The 18780-nt window shown below is 36.8% G+C and overlaps 1 protein-coding gene across 1 annotated transcript in view; it reads left to right on the top strand.

The window, feature by feature from the left end:
* Positions 1 to 18780, top strand: part of LOC140541728 (tetratricopeptide repeat protein 28-like) — a 104955-nt gene that overhangs the window by 26358 nt on the left and 59817 nt on the right. The window contains exons 2-4 of the mRNA XM_072664488.1: positions 7948 to 8095; positions 14145 to 14417; positions 16290 to 16420. Coding sequence (XP_072520589.1) covers positions 7948 to 8095; positions 14145 to 14417; positions 16290 to 16420 — 552 coding nt within the window. The remainder of the gene's footprint in view (positions 1 to 7947; positions 8096 to 14144; positions 14418 to 16289; positions 16421 to 18780) is intronic.

Below are 18780 nucleotides of genomic sequence, written 5' to 3'. Positions count from 1 at the left end.
TAACATTTCTGGGAGTATGGGGAGAGAAATCATAAAGCTTATGCAACTATAATGAGGTGGCTTTTTAAAAATTAAATTAAATTTTGTCTAGACCTTTTGCATTCAAGAAAAGAATTATTAATTAACAGAGTAAATTAAGATGCTCTAAAGCTTTCTGTAAAATGTTTGTGGCTGATTTTAAGTTGCATATAGTAAACTAGGAGAAAATAAAAATCTGTTGCTAGATCCTCTGTAAAATCCAGAAAGTTATCTGTTCTCTTGAAGGGTCCCTTGCTTGATTATTAATGAAATCAAGCCCCCATTCCAGTTTGAACAGGCAAGTTACAGTTCATAGTTAAAGTTATAAACAGAGAGGAAGAAAGATTAGAAAATATTGTTCCAGAACTATGTTCTACAAACTGACAGCACACTATTTAGGATGGATTTTCTGATGGATTTTTACATGACCTCAATATTGTGTGCCCGTGTAAGTAATTAGTTTGGTTTCTATGCTGCTGTTTCTAAGGCTGAAGATTATCTATCAAGAACCGTGGTGCACCAATACCACTTTCAGAGAATCTTAATAGTTTACTGTTTAAACATTGGACAAAACTTCTGTCTATGCTACACTTGTTTAGAACAACAGTGTCAAACAGCACAGTACTGGCACAGATTACTATATAAATATAAAACTTGCTGATAACATGATTTAATTGATAAAAGGACTTAACCTGCAGTGCCATGACCCATTAGCAAAATTGACAAACTTTCAGTTGTTCACAATAAACCCATTAAACAAGAACAGTTTAAAAGGCTCAACACAACTAATATAACAAATAGTTTCTCCAAACTCAACATGACACTTTTAATGACTAGTGCAGTCTCAGAATTATTTAATCCCCTCAAAGAATCCCTTGTAGGATCACACATTAGCAAAGCAGTTGTTGTCTCATGTATTTAAGGGCCTTGTCATCTGCATCAGGTGTTTTTAGGATATAAACATCAATTACCTGGACTGGACAGGAGTTTGTAGACTGTGAGGTTTGATTGCATTTTCAGTTTTCCAAAACATTTAGAGATTAGATAATTGCCTTGCAAGGAAAAGGATACAAAAAGAGAACAATTGAAATTAATGTTGTTAGAGATATAGTTTGAAGCACATTTGCAAGTTCAAAGTTAAAAGGAACAATGGCCACGGCACCAGATTCCTGAGGAGAGAGGAAACCCATGAGTGGCAGGAGATGTTGATGTTTCAGTTTGCACAGTCGCATAATAAATGCTGAAGGTCTCCATGCCTAAACTCCAGGACAAACACCTCTACTGACCAAAAAGCATGAGAAAAGTCAGCACCAGTATGTTAAAAAATATATAAATAAGCCACAGAAATTTTAGGATTGTGTTCTGTGGAGTAAAAAAAAACAGATGGGCCTGCTTCCAGCTGTAGGTGTGGAGGCGGAAGGATGACGCTGAAAAGAACACCCTGCCTACAGTGAAGTTTGGTAGTGGTTAGGTGATTCTTTGGGGCTGCTTTGCTTCTTTTGGGACTGGAACCTTCAGTGTGTGGAGTTCAAGGTGAATCGAAAAATGGTTGGACTATGAATTGTAATCGAAACTGACATTCAAAACATCTAATCTTGCCCATTTTTTAAATTCTGTTAAAATATTTTTTGTTCTGTTATGGAATGGAAACAACATGGAGGAAAACTCAAACACAGGAGGTCATACCAGCAAAAGGGTGGGTTAGCATTAGGTACTAAAGATGCTTGTCATTAGGGGTTAAATAATTCTGAGACTGCAATAGTCCCAAGGGATATTTGGCATTGCATTTGGAAAAACCACTTGTTTTATGTCTTGAATGCAACTATAGTTCTGGAAAATATTACTCTAAATAATGGATATTGATCATAAATCCATCTGCAAAGAACAATTTATCCAAAGTCTGTATAGAACCATTGCCTTCATAAAAGAATCCTTTTAATAATGGCCATTACCACATTCGTATTGCCAGTGTTAACATTCTATAAGTATTCCATATGACCTTAAAATAGATATTAGGTAACTGGAGAATATAGGTCATTGTTGTATTTGTAGCTATAGATTAAAGCTGTATTGTCCTTACTAAATTTAAGGTAATTGTGACAAGGAGGTTTTAATAGATACCAATTATGTATAAGGCACCAGTAAGCTGAACTCCTGGCGAGAAGTGTGGCCATTATTCAATAGCAACCAGTTTCAAACTTTTATTCAGTTTCAGACAGCATTTTCTGCAGGCATAATAGGCAATGAATTCACTATTCTAAAATATAATTACAGGTCATTGGGTTAAAAACAGAAGTATAATTGGTATTATTTTATGTAATTTGCTGTTTCAGCAACTAAAACTAAAAAATGTGACCGCTGAATGTAACATAAAAAATGGCCTTTGAGGCCCTTTCTTCTAGACACCCAAATGTAGTGAGGCAAAACAAATTCTCTGCTTCATTTTCCCAGGCTAAATTATAGCATAATCAATTTGGGAAATTGCTGTTCTCATCAGTACTGATCGAGCTGAACTTGCATGGCCATTATCTTGATTTGCTCGCTCTAGATTCTCTTTTACTTTTTCTTGCCTCTTGCCCTTTAGCGTGTAATGGCCATATAATGACTGCTTTATGTCTGTTGACTTAATGTGCTCATACTCATCAAATGTTTACAGTGGTGCACTGTGGGATTTGCCCCAATAGGAGGTTGCTTTGAAAATATCTGCCCTAGTTATTGGGTGTGGTACATTTATTTTGAGGTTACTGGCATGGAAAAGATGAATAATGGGGCATTGTTCAATTAAATTTTTTAGGAAAATATTCAGTGCAGTGCATCATGAAATTCGAACATTGTTAGATTAAATTATTTTAGTACAGACCTAGGGTTCAGCGGCTATCATGGTGTATTATGGTATTTACATTTTTTGGCATTTGGGATTTTATATAGGTTTTGTTCTGTTTTTTGTCTCATACCGTAGTATTATGCTGGGTAAGAAACACAGAATGTAGGACAAATAGTATACTGAATTGTCACTTGCTATGGTTTTGGAACTCTTTTTTTTTTTTACTGATTACTGATTACTGTTTTTCTGAGACATGTGACTTTAAAAGCCGACTATTTCCAAAAAAACAGCTGTTCTTGCCACCACATTTGAGTTTTCTTTCAAAATAAATTAAAGGCATGCAAACAAAGAAGGAGGATCTTATTAAGCCGTGTGGTGGCTAACGGGTAATTTAGTTCTGCAAAAGAGGTATCCCTTGGAGTTTTTGCTATTAAGTCTATTTAAGCAATTTAGGCAATTAAGCCTGTTAAGTCATCAAGCCAAAAATGTTGTCAATTTGTGTTTTATTTACTTCAGATTCGGCTCATAATGGTACAGTGTTTTGTGCAAAGCACACAAAGCACTGGACACCATAAAACATGTCATGCAAATTCAACCAATCCTTGCAGTTACAGGGCAGATCTAGACATTATTTAATGTATTAAGTATTGGCTATTTTAAAGAAAACATAACTTTTTCTCTGTGTCTTGGCCTCTAGTACACACAGCCCTTGTACAATTTGTCACACTTTAAATTGGTAAAGGATCTTCAGAATCACACGTCTATTTCAAATATGGTTCTTCTGTGGCAGAGACAGCGCTGTTGCCACAGCAACATAAAATAATTCCCACAGAATAAAAAATTGTTTTTTTTTTGTTTGCTGTGGCGATGGAGCTGTTTCTGAATCTCACACATGCTGATCAGGAGCGGACATCCCTTTTTGCAGTATTTCCCAGGGTTCACAGTGTTGCTTACTAAACGTAAACTATGTGGACAAAAGTATTGGGACACCCACTCATTCTTTCATTTCTTTTGAAATCAAGGGCATTAAAAAGTGCTTATCCTGTTTTTTGCTGGAATAACTGCCTATACTGGTCAGAGAAGGCTTTCTACTAGATTCTGGAGCATTGCTGTAAGGATTTTATTGCATTCACAGACGAGTGCTTGTGAGGTTGGGATGTTGGATGATCACCACCCCACCTCATACCCAACTCCCCAGCTCATCCCAAAACTATTGGATGGGGGTAACATGAATGTAGAGAACACAGTTCCACTGATCCACAGCTCAATGCTTGGGAGGCTTTATACCCCTCTAGTCTACGGCTTGCATAAGACTTGATAAACTAACTGGAAAATCTTGGTTTCTGCTGAGATCAGAATTTGGCAACAGCAGCATGAGCATCCATGGGTTTAACTTGTGTTTTAGGCTAATTATTGAATTCCTGTTTCTTTTTCTTGTTTTTCCATGACCAGAATATTGATGACAGCCGTCATTGTTGATTGAGCTTCAGTGTATCGTGTGACCTTTTCTGCAGAGGAGCTCACTTCCCTTTCTCCTCATCACTGTCTCTCTATCACTCAATATATCTCTGTTTTAATGTGCACCTAGCGATCAATAGCCTATGGCAGTTTAGCAGTATCTAAATGATATGTCAAAGTGGAAAAGACTCATACACTGTTTATATATCTGTCTGCCAATATAGGCTGTTTCTGCCACCTCCCAAAAGGATGCCTATAAATTATAAATGAGCTTTGCTCCATTTTGCAGTCATTCGCCACAGAAAATAATCTCCCTACAACACTGCAATGTAGAGTATCATTTCTAATAGCCTAATTAAAGTTTATGATGTGAAGGAGGTAATTATACATATCTGTCATCCGTGTGTTGTGGATTAATATATTAGTAGGTGCTCCAAAAGATCATTACTTATAAATTCCCAGTTAAAAGCTGTTTTTTACTGTAGTGTTTTTCATGTAATAGCATGGTAAGTGAATGGCAACATTTCCAAACATAATGTATGGTAGCTGACTTCACACTTCATAGCTACTTATATAGGTCACTTATAACTACATGGCATGTAACTGTCTTGTAGACTACTTTTTCACAGTGTATTCAACATTGATAAACACTTTGTTGACTTGTTTTGGAACATGGCCTGTTAACCAGCAAAGAAAATGTCATTCCATCTTGTCTAAAATGGCCAGTTCCCAAACGAATGTTCCCTATTGGATTAGTGGATTATGAGGACCAGGGGATGGGGTATCTGTAAGTGACCTTGTGTGTAATCTGCCCCTTAGGCAAAGACTGTAATCCTCCAGCCAGACACACAAGGCTAGGAGCTATAGATGCCTCATCACCTTTTGTCTGCCCTCTGGGAATGTAGAAGGAGACAGAGGAAAGAGATTTTCGAGGCAAGAGAAAGAAATAGAGGAATGTAAGCAAAGTGGTGTTGCTTTTTTTAGGATTATATGGTTCTCATTTAGATATCTGCATATGTATTTTTCAGAATGTTTCATGGAGCTTACACTTTTAATTTTACAAAAAAGCATTCACAGTTCACCAACTGTTATATTGGTGTTGTACAAAGTCCACCATTTTTTCTCTGTTTCCCTCTGTGACTGTTGTTCCCTTTGTAATTTGTCATGGTCTGCAGTTATCTCAAGCTATTAAATTAAGCATTTGACATCTTGTGTTTGCCATGGCTTGCTGTGTCACTGTGAGAAGAGTGTTGGCAAGATCTCAGAGCAGATCTGACTATAGCTAGTGGCTCTGTGCCTCTTCACACTTGACATTTCTGGGTCATGTTTGGAGCCATGCAGCAGCACCTAGCAATTAAAACCCTCAGTTAGAAAGGCCTTTACTGTGTAGGGATTAGCATGCCAGTGGCACAGCAAAAGCTATTAGATTTTCATTAGCACACTGCAAAAGTCTACAGAACAGTGTCTTCTAGATGGACATGACAGGTCTGGCAGAAGGAGTTTGAAGCAATCAGGTTTGTGTGTGTATGTGTGAAAGAGTATAGAGACTTCTACTATTTCAGAAGTTGTTTTAATGTGGTGCATATCAGTGAAACAGATAAAGCATGCATGAAAAAAGAAAATTGTGTATTGAGTATTTTTTCAGTTGGAATGAAATTCAGCTTTTATGTCTGATGGATATGTGTGAGTCATTATAGTTTCTACAGTTCCTGCTCTGTCAGAACACAGCTGTTCTTTTAACTGACCCCACACCGAATGCAGGTGCAAATAATACCATTGTAAATACATTGCATTTATCATTATGGGTTTGTTTGTAGACTCAAGATAATTACATTTTTGGCTTATTGTATTGTATTGTATGGACATGACATTGATCATTTTTGCTGACCTCGATATTGCCTATTGTGTTTACTTGTAAGTATTTTAACAGAGACGTTAGCTGTGTCTGAAGCATAGGAAATGCTGCTTACTCAGACAGGATTCCAGTCATGTCTGAATCAAAGTTTAGTTATCTAGCCTTCTACTTCATCAGGCAAAATGCTAATGGATAATGACAACACAGCTAAACACTCAAATCTAGCAGTGAGCTGTCCTCACCAATTTCAGTGTGTATTGTTGCTTTTATAGTTCAGTTACAGAACCTAACATTACTACATTGCTTATTGAGACAATATTAACTGGCATCAAGTTAGCTAGCTACGTACAATTTCAGACATTGCAGTTGATTTGAGCCAGGCGCGCTGCTTTGTTCCCTTGTTTGATATCTTTTAGATAATGATGACTACATAAACACTACATATGGCATGCATGTTAACCGCTGACTGACAATTGTTAACCATAATTTTTTTTTGACTCACAACATGTGTGTTACATGAGTATCAGAACACGGCAGAACTAACAAGCACACTAACAGAACAAAAGGCCATTGGTCTGTCTTCATATACCAATAATAATACATCTAGCATGGTCACACATCTGAAGTGACATACCTCTCGTGTGTCAGTAGAGAGCAAAGTTTGTCTTGAACTGTTAGTTTTGTGGTCTAAGGACTGCCCATTAACATAATTTGTTGACTTTGTTTAACTCATTAACATTCCACTCCTTGTTATGCACTAGGGCATATATTAGGCAGTAACTACAGGGACTTCTGTACAAACTTGTGGGGCTATTCTCTGGTAATAGGAGTTGTAGTAACATTGTATTGCAATTTTATTGTAATAATTATTTATAATTATTTTATTGCAATTATTTCTAGGAATAAACAGTTATTGTGACAGGCCTAGTTGCGCAAGGCAATTGTCTCTTTTTAAATATTTTTTATAATTCATTTGATTTATTTAATGTTTTTAAGTAAATCTTTTAAATATGTAATGGGAGGCCAGCTCAAAATTCATGTCTGAAACACTAATATCTATGGCTTTTTGGAGTGTGCTGTTTTTGTTTTCCTTCAGCACACGCTATGTTTATTTATTACTAAATGAGCCCAACATCAGAACATCATTAAGAAAACACATCTTCACTCTCCCTGTGTCACTCAGAATAACTTGTCATTTGTACCATCAACTTGCTGAAGCCCCTCAAGTGCTCCTAAGAGTGTTGGAAAAGCTAAACGGGAATATTTTTTAATAAACACTTCTGCGAAGGAGAAGTGTTGAACATGTGCCTTCTTCATGTTTAGCATTATATTTGAATACATTTGCATTGTCTGTAATGTCATTAATTTTGCAGGACCACATTGTTTTTTGCCACTTTCTTTACTTTAATTCTACAGTGTTCTTCAAAGCAGATAACATGAATATATGCAAGCCCATAAATTCCCAGTTGTAAAGAACAACAAAAAAGCCTTTTATAAATGCACTACAAAGGGGTGTTGATTGCTGATATATAATTCCTTTTGTTCATTAAGTTTGCTTTTGTGTTACGTATGTACAAACTAGCAAGAACAGAAGGTCTGTAATCTGAGCAATGTATGAATTGTTTTGACAGAAAAACGACAGCCCAGAAATAAACAAATGTCTGAGCACAAGAAACACTGTACAAAAATGTAATTTATTCATTTGTAAGGTAATTTATTAATACAATATGTCTGGTAGCAATGCTGACAAAAATAACACCTATATCTTCTATGCCTTTGTCTTCTATTACAGGCATACTTCCGACAGGGTGTTGCCCTTCAGTACTTGGGTCGCCATGCAGATGCATTGGCCGCCTTTGCCTCCGGCCTGGCTCAAGATCCCAAGAGTCTGCAGCTGCTGACAGGCATGGTGGAGGCTGCCATGAAGTCTCCTCTGCGAGGTAAATTTGTCTTATTTTTCTCCCTAACATCAATAAAACATTTATTTTATATATTTGAAAAACAATATATAGATTTCTTGTATTATGAACATTTTTTAAAATAATATACCACATCTTCTAAATCATATTTGCAAAAAAACAACTTTAGGAACAGATCTGCATTGTTGCTCATGAGAATTAAAAAGCCAAAAATTGCCTTAAACCTGGCAATTGTCAGCTGTTGATGGGGATCCAGTTGGAAAGGGAGTTGTTAGTACACTTACTAAGTCTATTACCATTAGCTAAATAGCCCTTCATTTATTTTTATTAAACTCTTCAGCATGCTCTGTACTATTATTTTAGGTTTACGTTGGCTCTGTACATGGCATCATCTGTCCTCTGTCTGTGATGTATTCGAAGAATTGAAGAAAAAAAAAAAACAGCACCGGGGGATCATGTTAGAAAGTTTTTTTCCAACATTGGCATCTGCATTGACAGCCAGTGCTTGAGAGAGAGAGACTGCAATTGGCCTTGCCCTCTCCAGGCTGGGTAGTTGGTGCTTTCTCCCCACATTATTCCCCCCACATTAAGTGCAATGCCGGCAGTTAAAAAAGAGACAGAAAGGGTAAAACAAGAAATAAAACTAAAACAAAACGTAAATGAAATAAAATGAATCGTGACCTGATTTAGCAAGATAATCTAAACTTCTAATCATATTGCCCACCCCTGTGAGCCCTACACAAACTAGACCTAAGCTGCATTGAACCGTCTAGGATTGTTTCCCTACTCAGTCCAAATGGCTTTGGAATTCATTTGGACATTTTCACAATAGTTGCTGTTTTAGTACATTATGCAAACATATGTTAAGGTGTCCTCAAGACCCTTTCTGTATAAAACCCAACTATTTCTCTTCCGCATTAGTTTGGTGTACTCTGCTACTATCGCTTCTAAGCACTTAGGCTTTCTGTGTCTCTGTGCAGGCCTTGTGTTGCACTGATGCCTCCTTCCCATTGTTCCTTCTCTCCGACACAGTTCTCCCGGCACAATGAATCCTCAAAAATCTCTCCAAAAAGACAAGTGCCAGGGATTCTTCTGGGTATCATCTTTGCCCAGAAGCACACCCCCAGCTGTGCCAGCACATATCCTGCTCTCAGTGGCACAGACACTCTCTTCTTCTCTCTCCTCTTTGCTCTTCCTTAGAGATCATACATTTATTATTTTTTCCTCCCTATGCTGTATTCATTTGAGTCATATGTAGTGTGGAGTTGTGTTTCCCATCTAAAAGTGTAGACATGAAAAAAAGGACCCAGAGAGGCATGCTGATGTATTGCTTTCCTTGGTGTGTCTGATTCATTTCCCCCTCAGAGATATCAAAGAATGTTAGCATAATACAATCTAATGATTATCTGCTGTCTGTGTAAATACTATAATGTAGGTATTTATCTTGTGACCTTAAGGCTATCATATAATGTCCCTCCCCCTTAGTCAATGATACCTTTAACACAGTCTGTTGGCTGAGATAATTTTGCGGAGCTTTTTGCAAATCTAGATCTGAACTTATGTGTGATGTAAATTAATAAAACATTCAACATTTTGTTAAGTTCATATTAGGTGATTTATGGCAGAGAGCAATCCAAGGCTGCCTACATCAGTATGTTAATCAGTTTATTATTATTTTTTATGTTGATCACAGTATGAGAGTTTATAAAATCTTACAGATTTACCTGGAAATTATTGGCTGACACAGTTTGTTCCTTCTTACAGGTGCAGTAATAGTTTTTGAAATCAAATCTTAGTAAAACTAGTATGTGTATATATATATATATATATATATATATATATATATATATATATATATATATATAGTGTGTGGATGTTCACGCATCAAATGTCAGCTATCATACTCATTTTCTTTTGTGATTTTTTTGGTCTTCTTGTAGAGTGTGAGGATCGATGTGTCAGTAAAATATCTCAGAGAGGGGACGCTGTATTTTGACTCCAAAGTATAGCACCAGTGTGCAACATAGTGCGAAAGCTCTGAACGTTTTGACATGATGACATTATGACATTATGGTCCTTTGGTTTGCAGCAATTAAAATTCCCTATTGCATATTGCATCAATATTTTACTATATATTTACTATACCAGCTGCTTTTTTGCCCACTGAGCTTTGCTGCTGCAGCTTTGAACATTCACTTTTCTTCAAAGTATTATTCCCTTCATTTGGTAAAATTACAAACCGGATTCCAAAAAAGTTGGGACACTAAACAAATTGTGAATAAAAACTGAATGCAATGATGTGGAGATGGCAAATGTCAATATTTTATTCATAATAGAACATAGATGACAGATCAAAAGTTTAATCTGAGTAAATGTAACATTTTAAAGGAGAAATATATGTTGATTCAAAATTTCATGGCGTCAACAAATCCCAAAAAAGTTGGGACAAGGCCATTTTTACCACTGTGTGGCATCCCCCCTTCTTTTTACAACACTCAACAGACGTCTGGGTACAGAGGAGACCAATTTCTCAAGTTTAGAAATAGGAATGCTCTCCCATTCATGTCTAATACAGGCCTCTAACTGTTTAATCGCCTTGGGCCTTCTTTGTCGCACCTTCCTCTTTATGATGCGCCAAATGTTCTCTATAGGTGAAAGATCTGGACAGCAGGCTGGCCATTTCAGTACCTGGATCCTTCTCCTACGTAGCCATGATGTTGTGATTGCTGCAGAATGTGGTCTGGCATTATCTTGTTGAAAAATGCAGGGTCTTCCCTGAAAGAGATGACGTCTAGATGGGAGCATATGTTGTTCTAGAACCTGAACATAGTTCTCTGCATTAATGGTGCCTTTCCAGACATGCAAGCTGCCCATGCCACAAGCACTCATGCAACCCCATACCACCAGTGATGCAGGCTTCTGAACGAAGCGTTGTTTGCCACACTTCATTTTACAAGACCCCTGGCCCAGTGCAAACGTCTGAGCTTGTGGAGCTTGTTTAGAAATGGCTTCCTCTTTGCACTGTAGAGTTTCAGTTGGCAACGGCGGATGGCACGGTGGATTGTGTTCACTGACAATGATTTCTGGAAGTATTCCTGAGCCCATTCTGTTGACATTGACAGTGGCATTCCTGCTTGAGGTGCAGTGATGTTTAAGGGCCTGGAAAACACAAGCATCCAGTAGAGTTTTACGGCCTTGACCCTTACGCACAGCAATTGTTCCAGATTCTCTGAATCTTTTGATGATGTTAAGCATGGTTGATAATGATAACTTAAAAGTCATTGCTATTTTACGCTGGGTAACACCATTTTGGTATTTGGTCTTTCTGCGCAACAATGGTGGAATTGGTGATCCTCTTACCATCTTGGCTTCAGAGAGACACTGACACTCTGAGAAGCTCTTTTTATACCCAATCATGTTGTCAATTGACCTAATTAATGTTAATTGGTCTTCCAGCTGTTCGTTATATGCTCAATTTCCTTTTTCCAGCCACTTATTGCTACTTGTCCCAACTTTTTTGGGATTTGTTGACGCCATGAAATTTTGATTCAACATATTTCTCCTTTAAAATGTTACATTTACTCAGATTAAACTTTTGATCTGTCATCTATGTTCTAATACGAATAAAATATTGACATTTGTCATCTCCACATCATTGCATTCAGTTTTTATTCACAATTTGTTTAGTGTCCCAACTTTTTTGGAATCGGTTTGTACATATAAAAAGAAAATGTTTCATATCTTAGTCTTTTGACCAAATTACCCTAGCCATGTCTAGCTTGTATTGTATTGCATACTAGACCACCAAAAATGTATTGCATACTAGACCAGCTCTAAGTCCACTGACTTTCTCTTCTTGAGAGTTCATATTTAGTCAGATTTGCATTAAAATACACAGAGCAGAATAGCTGGCAATGGCTTGTGAAATGGGAAATGAATGATTTTAGTGCTCATTCATAACATGAGGAGAGTGAAATGATGCTCAGCTACACAACTCTGCTGCTGTCACCAGTTGGCTGTGGGGAGTCATTTAATGCAAGATGAAATTAAGTGTGTGTGCCCGTGTGTGTGTGCCCGTGTGTGTGTGCCCGTGTGTGTGTGCCCGCGTGTGTGCCCGTGTGTGTGTGTGTGGCCGTGTGTACAAGATGTTAAAAGCGCCCAAATGGCCTGACATTGATTTATGTCACTGCTTGCCTCCTCTCACACTGTTACTCTCCATATCCCCCTTTCTTTCTCTCCTTCTCTCTCTGTCTCTCCTTATAACCTTGGGTGTCTTTGATGTTTTTCCTCATTTTTGTCTCTCTGTGGGATAAAAAAGCAAAACGTGCTACTTGCATTTTAACAATCATTACTCAACCAATTTAAAAAATGTTAAATAAGAAAAACCTTCATTAGAGCAACAGTTGTTTGACGTTTCATCGTAGTGATACTACAGTTCCTTTTTCAGACCTTAGAAGAAGATACTGTTGGATACTGATGATAGGTATCCTAAGATTTTTTTGTTCTAAGCTTCCTAAGCTTTACTGGTTACTTAAATCTGACCACTCTGCCATGTAGTTAATCTCATGACATTACATGGTAACACTAGCTGGATAGTCTTTTTTTGTATGAGAACAATGTAGGGATGGGTTTTTTATTTTAATTTTTCATTTTGTCATTTTATTCATGAACACACTATGTGCATTGTAATATACAGCTAAGTAGTACTAAAACAGTGTTTTCGTATGAAATGGTTCATTAAACTGACACATTGTACAGATCACCATCATTCCAGAGAGTACAATTCTACTGCTCCACAATTCAAGGCTGGGAGGCTTTATCCCCCTCTAGCCCATGCCTGGTATTATGCATAGTGCCAATAGGTTAATGTTTATATTGCAATACGCCTCTACAGGGACTAGACAGGCTAGCACTAGAAAAGTGTCAGCAAAGGGTAAAACGCAAATGCATTCATTAGAAGGGATGTCCACAAACAATTGGACATTCAGTCTATATAGTGAATCTATGCAGTGGATCTCATATTCCAAAACAGCTATAACAACTTATAAAACAATTTTTCATTAGTATATTCATAGTTCATGGTTTTTCTTTTTTTTCAATTGTTGCTTGTCACATGAACCTAGCAGTACTGGGAAGGTAAAGGCTAGCATATGATTCCTCTGAGTAACCTGAATCTTTTCTAACTGCTACACTGGAGAGATGAGCACACATCTACATCATTATAATGGTCTTACACACATCTCAAACTGTGAGAAGCCTCAGGAGTCACAAGCTGAAGGTTTTGCCATGGCCCTCACGTCTAGTGAATAAACCACAAATGAGTAGCGGATATTTTGACAAGTGGTGTACAAACTTGTGCATGTTACAGTATGTAGGTTTGTAATGGTGGGATTTCCTTTTAATGTTTTGCTTCAATCAGATGATCAGTACTGCAGTAATTTCGAAATGATTGCATAACAAAACTTCTATCACTAGTGCAAAGGTAATGGTGAGGAACATTTACTTTCCCCACACATTTGTAGCTTATAAAACATGCATACAATTTTTTTTACTTTGTTTACTGGAGGTTTTAAAGTAATCATTTAGTTAAGACTTTAGCTGAGTTTTATTGGAGGGGAACAAGATTGTATGTAGGATGTATGTAATGAATGGGCCTCCATGTGCTCACTTTATGTACTTCAAATTTCAGATTGCAAATATGCATGTAAAGGACTGCCTTTACATGTGGTGTGTGTGGTGTGTTTCTGCTGCATAAACTAATTTTAGAGCTTCGCAGTTTTTGCAGAATAAGCTGCTATTGTTTTCGTATACAAGGTTTTAGTAATGTTATACATTCTGTTTTATGGTTTTTGTAGTTTTGCATGTCTTTCAATAATGCTTTACAGTTTATTGTATCAGACACATGTATATAGGAATTTAAAAAATAAATAAATAAAAGAAATAATTAATAGTTGTCTTACACAACTCCAAAAGTTATCAGATTATCTAAATTTAGTTTCACTTTCACTTTTATGAATATCTCCTTTTCCAATATATTTATGTTTATTCCCTTAATCTCTCCTTGTCACAGAGTCAGTGGAGCCCACTTACCAGCAACTGCAAAAGATGAAGCTGGACAAGAGCCCATTTGTGGTAGTGTCTGTGATTGGGCAAGAGCTTCTTTCGGCAGGGCATCACGGTGCCTCTGTGGTGGTCCTGGAGGCTGCACTGAAGATTGGCACCTGCAGCTTGAAACTCCGTGGCTCTGTGTTCTCGGCTCTTTGCAGTGCCCACTGGCTAATGGGCAACACAGAGAAAAGCACAGGTTACATGCAGGAGGACCTGGAAGTTGCCAAGACTTTAGGTACACAAGAGGGCATTAACATTAGTCTAATGTGCTGATACTAATAGAAAATAACACACACACACACACACATGTATATACATATACACACGTGGACAAAATTGTTGATACCCCTCGGTTAATGAAAGAAAAACCCACAATGGTCACAGAAATAACTTGAATCTGACAAAAGTAATAATAAATAAAAATTCTATAAAAATGAACAAATGAAAATATGACATTGATTTTGAACCATGCTTCAACAGAATTATTTTAGCAAGTAAACTCAAATGATGGTACCCTTAACTTAATATTTTGTTGCACAACCTTTTGAGGCTAGAATCCCTTCATAGTCTTGAGATTTTATTGTACCCTGCACAGATTCAAGACACCCTGTGCCAGATGCAGCAAAGCAGCCCCAGAACATAACAGAGCCTCCTCCATGTTCCACAGTAGGGACAGTGTTCTTTTCTTGATATGCTTAATTTTTCTGTCTGTGAACATAGAGCTGATGTGACTTGGGGAAAAAAGTTCCATTTTGTCTTATCTGTCCATAGGACATTCTCCCAGAAGGGGCTTGTCAACATGTAGTTTGGCAAATTCCAGTCTGGCTTTTTTATGATTTGTTTTCAACGATGGTGTCCTCCTTGGTCATCTCTCATGAAGTCCACGTTGGCTCAAACAACGACGAATGGTGCGATCTGACACTAATGTTAATTTTCATAGCATTTTTATTTATTATTACTTTTATCAGATTCAAGTTATTTCTGTGACCATTGTGGATTTTTCTTTCATTAACTGAGGGGTACCAACAATTTTGTCCATGTGTGTATATGTGGGTATCCACATTTACCCTTTTTTAAAATAAACAGTTCAAGAGAAATACTTTTAAGCTTTAATTCAAAGAGTTTTACAAAAATATTACAATAACTGTTAAGGGCTTGCACCATTTTGTTCATAGTCCCTCTATTTGTACAGACTCAGAAGTCATTGGACAAACATACATGACAATATAAGAATTATTTTAAATACAGAGTCAGTAAATTATATGGATTCACAATATATTTGGTGTAATTATCCATCCGTACTATGAAGATCCCTCCAATCAGTTTTGCAGCATTTGATGATTCTCAGCAAAAAGCAAATTATCTATACACTTCAGAATTTATTCTGCTTCTTCTAATATCAGTCACATAATCAAGTAACCCAGTTCCATTAACAGCCATACATGCCCATGCAATAACAGTTTGTTTGGCATATTTGACCATGTTTGTGGAAGATGATGTGTAAGGCTTTGGATTAGCAACCCTTTTTTCATTCTACATACTTGATAATATTGTTTTTATCTGTCCAAAAAATCCTGTTCCAATTTCAATGCAAATGTATTAAATTAAACATTAAATATTATAAAACTACCAAACCTAAATGTACAGGTTAAGTCTGCACTTCCATGTTGTATGATTACAGTTGTCTACATTTAATTGTCAGATATTTTGGATGTTTTAATTTTAAGAAATAGATGCTCTGGATGTTTATGACACTGTTTTAGTTAGCAATGATTGTGATATGTGTATTAATATGAAACCAGGTAACTAGAAATGTGTGAGTCCAAATCTGAACACCAAATTTCAATAAAAATACTTTAATACATCAGTTTTGTACCAGCCAGCAAATTAAATGATTAACTCTAGTCATCTAATGTCTAATCAGAGCTGGCTCTTCTTCTTGTCTTTATCTTTTATCATTAAATAAGTAATTATTTTTGTATTCTAATTCTAACAGTCCATAGTTGATTTGGTTAAGTCACCCCTTTTGGAAAAAATAATTTGTCCAGGATAGTACTGTTTAAAAGCTCAAAATAAATCTTGATTAATTGTGACCCTTCTTTATCAGGTGACCAAACTGGAGAATGTCGTGCCCATGGGAACCTGGGGTCGGCATTCTTCTCCAAAGGAAACTATCGCGAAGCCTTGTCTAATCACCGCAACCAGCTAGTGCTAGCCATGAGATTGAAAGACCGTGAGGTAGGTAGCGTATATGTGTGCTCGTGGATCGAAGTGTGTGTGTGTTTATGTGTTTGTTTATATGTATGAGTGAGATAGAGAGAAAGTTGCATCTTTTCTATATAAATATAATCATGTTGAACTTGCATGTCTTTTCAATCCAGACATTCAGGACACTGCGAAATTTTATTGCAGCTAGACAAATGTCAGCTGGGTCTGATCAAATCAGTTTACATTGTATGGAACACTCTAATCTTTGAGGTGGATGAATTTAACAGTCTTGACTTCTCATACAGTTACCTCACCAACAATTCAGTTGTCTATGTGATTGTGTATGTAATTGAGAATCTGTCCACTGTAAGACCTGTGAGGGAGAGGGAGAGAGAGAGAGGGAGAGAGAGAGAGGGAGAGAGAGGGAGAGAGAGAGAGGGAGAGAGAGGGAGAGAGAGGGAGAGAGGGAGAGAGGGAGAGAGGGAGAGAGAGAGAGAGAGAGAGAGAGAGAGAGAGAGAGAGAGAGAGAGAGAGAGAGAGAGGGAGGGAGGGAGGGAGGGAGAGAGAGAAAGAGAGAGAGAAGGGGGGGGTGTTTGGTAAGAAATTGTCAGTTTTTATGTTATATACATGAGATTTACATTCTGGGAAACTACTAACCCAGTGACTTCTATTACCATACACTGGTGTGTAATCTACTCAAGGAAGGCTCATGATGAATAGAGTGATGAATAAATAGAGAAATATAGAAACCAAGAAAGAAAGAGGATGGAAAACTATAGCAGTCAAGTATTCTTAGTTTATAATATGCTGGACTGTTTTAGTTATTTTGCACTGTAAATTGCAGTATTGACTTTGTAAACAACAAGGCGCTTTCTCCTGATATGTTTATACACACTTCTTCAGTTCTTTTGCTGTCAGACTGAAGGACCATATGACAAATTTGACTTTGAACCTGCAAGAGAGGGTTGAAGGTTAGCACTGAAATCTCTCTTTCTCTTTCTCTCTCTCTCTTACTCTCTGTGATTGTTCTGGGTGACAGGTGCTCTCTTAGGCTCACTTCCTGTCAGTCTGGGAGAAGAATGACCGACACTTCCCTCTTGTTCTTATCCAATCCTGGCAGCCACTCTTGCATGTGTTTGTCTTCCTTTCAGACAGAGTCAATGTGATTTAAACAGTTCTTACACACTCTTTCTTTTTACACAGTTCTTTTTACACTTATTCTCTCTCTCTCTCTCTCTCTCTCTCTCTCTCAACCTTTATGTTACACATCCAGTAAGTTAGAAATGAAATACTATAAACACCACACTAGGAGGTATTAAAAAAATAAATCAACTACAATAGAATATAGCATGAACAGAAAAATAATACATTTTTGTAGTTGTGCAAATTTGCATTTGTTGCATAGAGTGAAGTTGTGGTCCACTGTAAAATTCTAGATAGTGTCCACTGTGGTTAAGTGTTACAGCTTTGGAGAAAAAGCTGTCAGCTGTTTGTTCATACTGGTTTTGATAGTCCCTTTACCACAGGAAAACAATTGCGCAAGAGGTGATCTCATAGGTGAGAGGGGTCAGATATAATCTCTACAGTGTGCTTCATGACCCATGTCCTGAAATGCTGGAATCCTCCGGATGTTTCTCACTGCTGTCATGATTATATTAGGAGTTCAGAGAGATGTAAGATGTAACCTGTAACAGTTTACAGGTTATAGTGTAGTCCCTCTTTTTAAATGTTTATTTGAATGTCTAGATTTCATAAATATTTTAACCCAAATGAGTATTCTTAGCAATAAGTACAGTTAACAATAATAATTTTATAGTTGATAGACAGATATTATGTATGAAGGGATTTATTGAGAGGTGGTCTTACAGGGATTTGTACTGTGTCCGCAACCTACCTGACACCAAGAATGTTATGGATGAATAACAAATTTAGAGGGGACTCCGGCAGCAACATTTGTTACTTAAACAAGCAATGTATTCCATAGTTTTGACTCATGTGTTAAAAAATCAAATTAAATCAAATTTTATTTGTCACATACATAGTAATACACAGTATAACTTGCAGTGAAATGCTTTTTTGACAGTCTGCCCACATCAAAGCTATTCAATAAAGATCTAAATTTAAACTTAAGCTAAACCTTAACTTAATGAAATAAAGTGCAAAAAAATTAAAATAAATAAAATAAAAGTTACATTTAAGTTAAATTTAAATTAAAAATAAAATATAAAAATATGAAAATATAGAAATAAAAGAAGCAAGAAAATATACAGATGCAATAGTGCGTGTCTGTCTGTATATATATATATATACATGTACATATTTATCTGTATGTGAGTGTATGTGTGAGTAAAGAAGAAATATTTGCGTTATTGTCCGTAGTGAGTTGTCCG

The sequence above is a fragment of the Salminus brasiliensis genome, chromosome 20, assembly GCF_030463535.1.
Source record: "Salminus brasiliensis chromosome 20, fSalBra1.hap2, whole genome shotgun sequence".
Taxonomy (NCBI): domain Eukaryota; kingdom Metazoa; phylum Chordata; class Actinopteri; order Characiformes; family Bryconidae; genus Salminus; species Salminus brasiliensis.
Note: the sequence above shows the minus strand (reverse complement) of the source record. Positions and strands in the feature narration are given on the sequence as shown.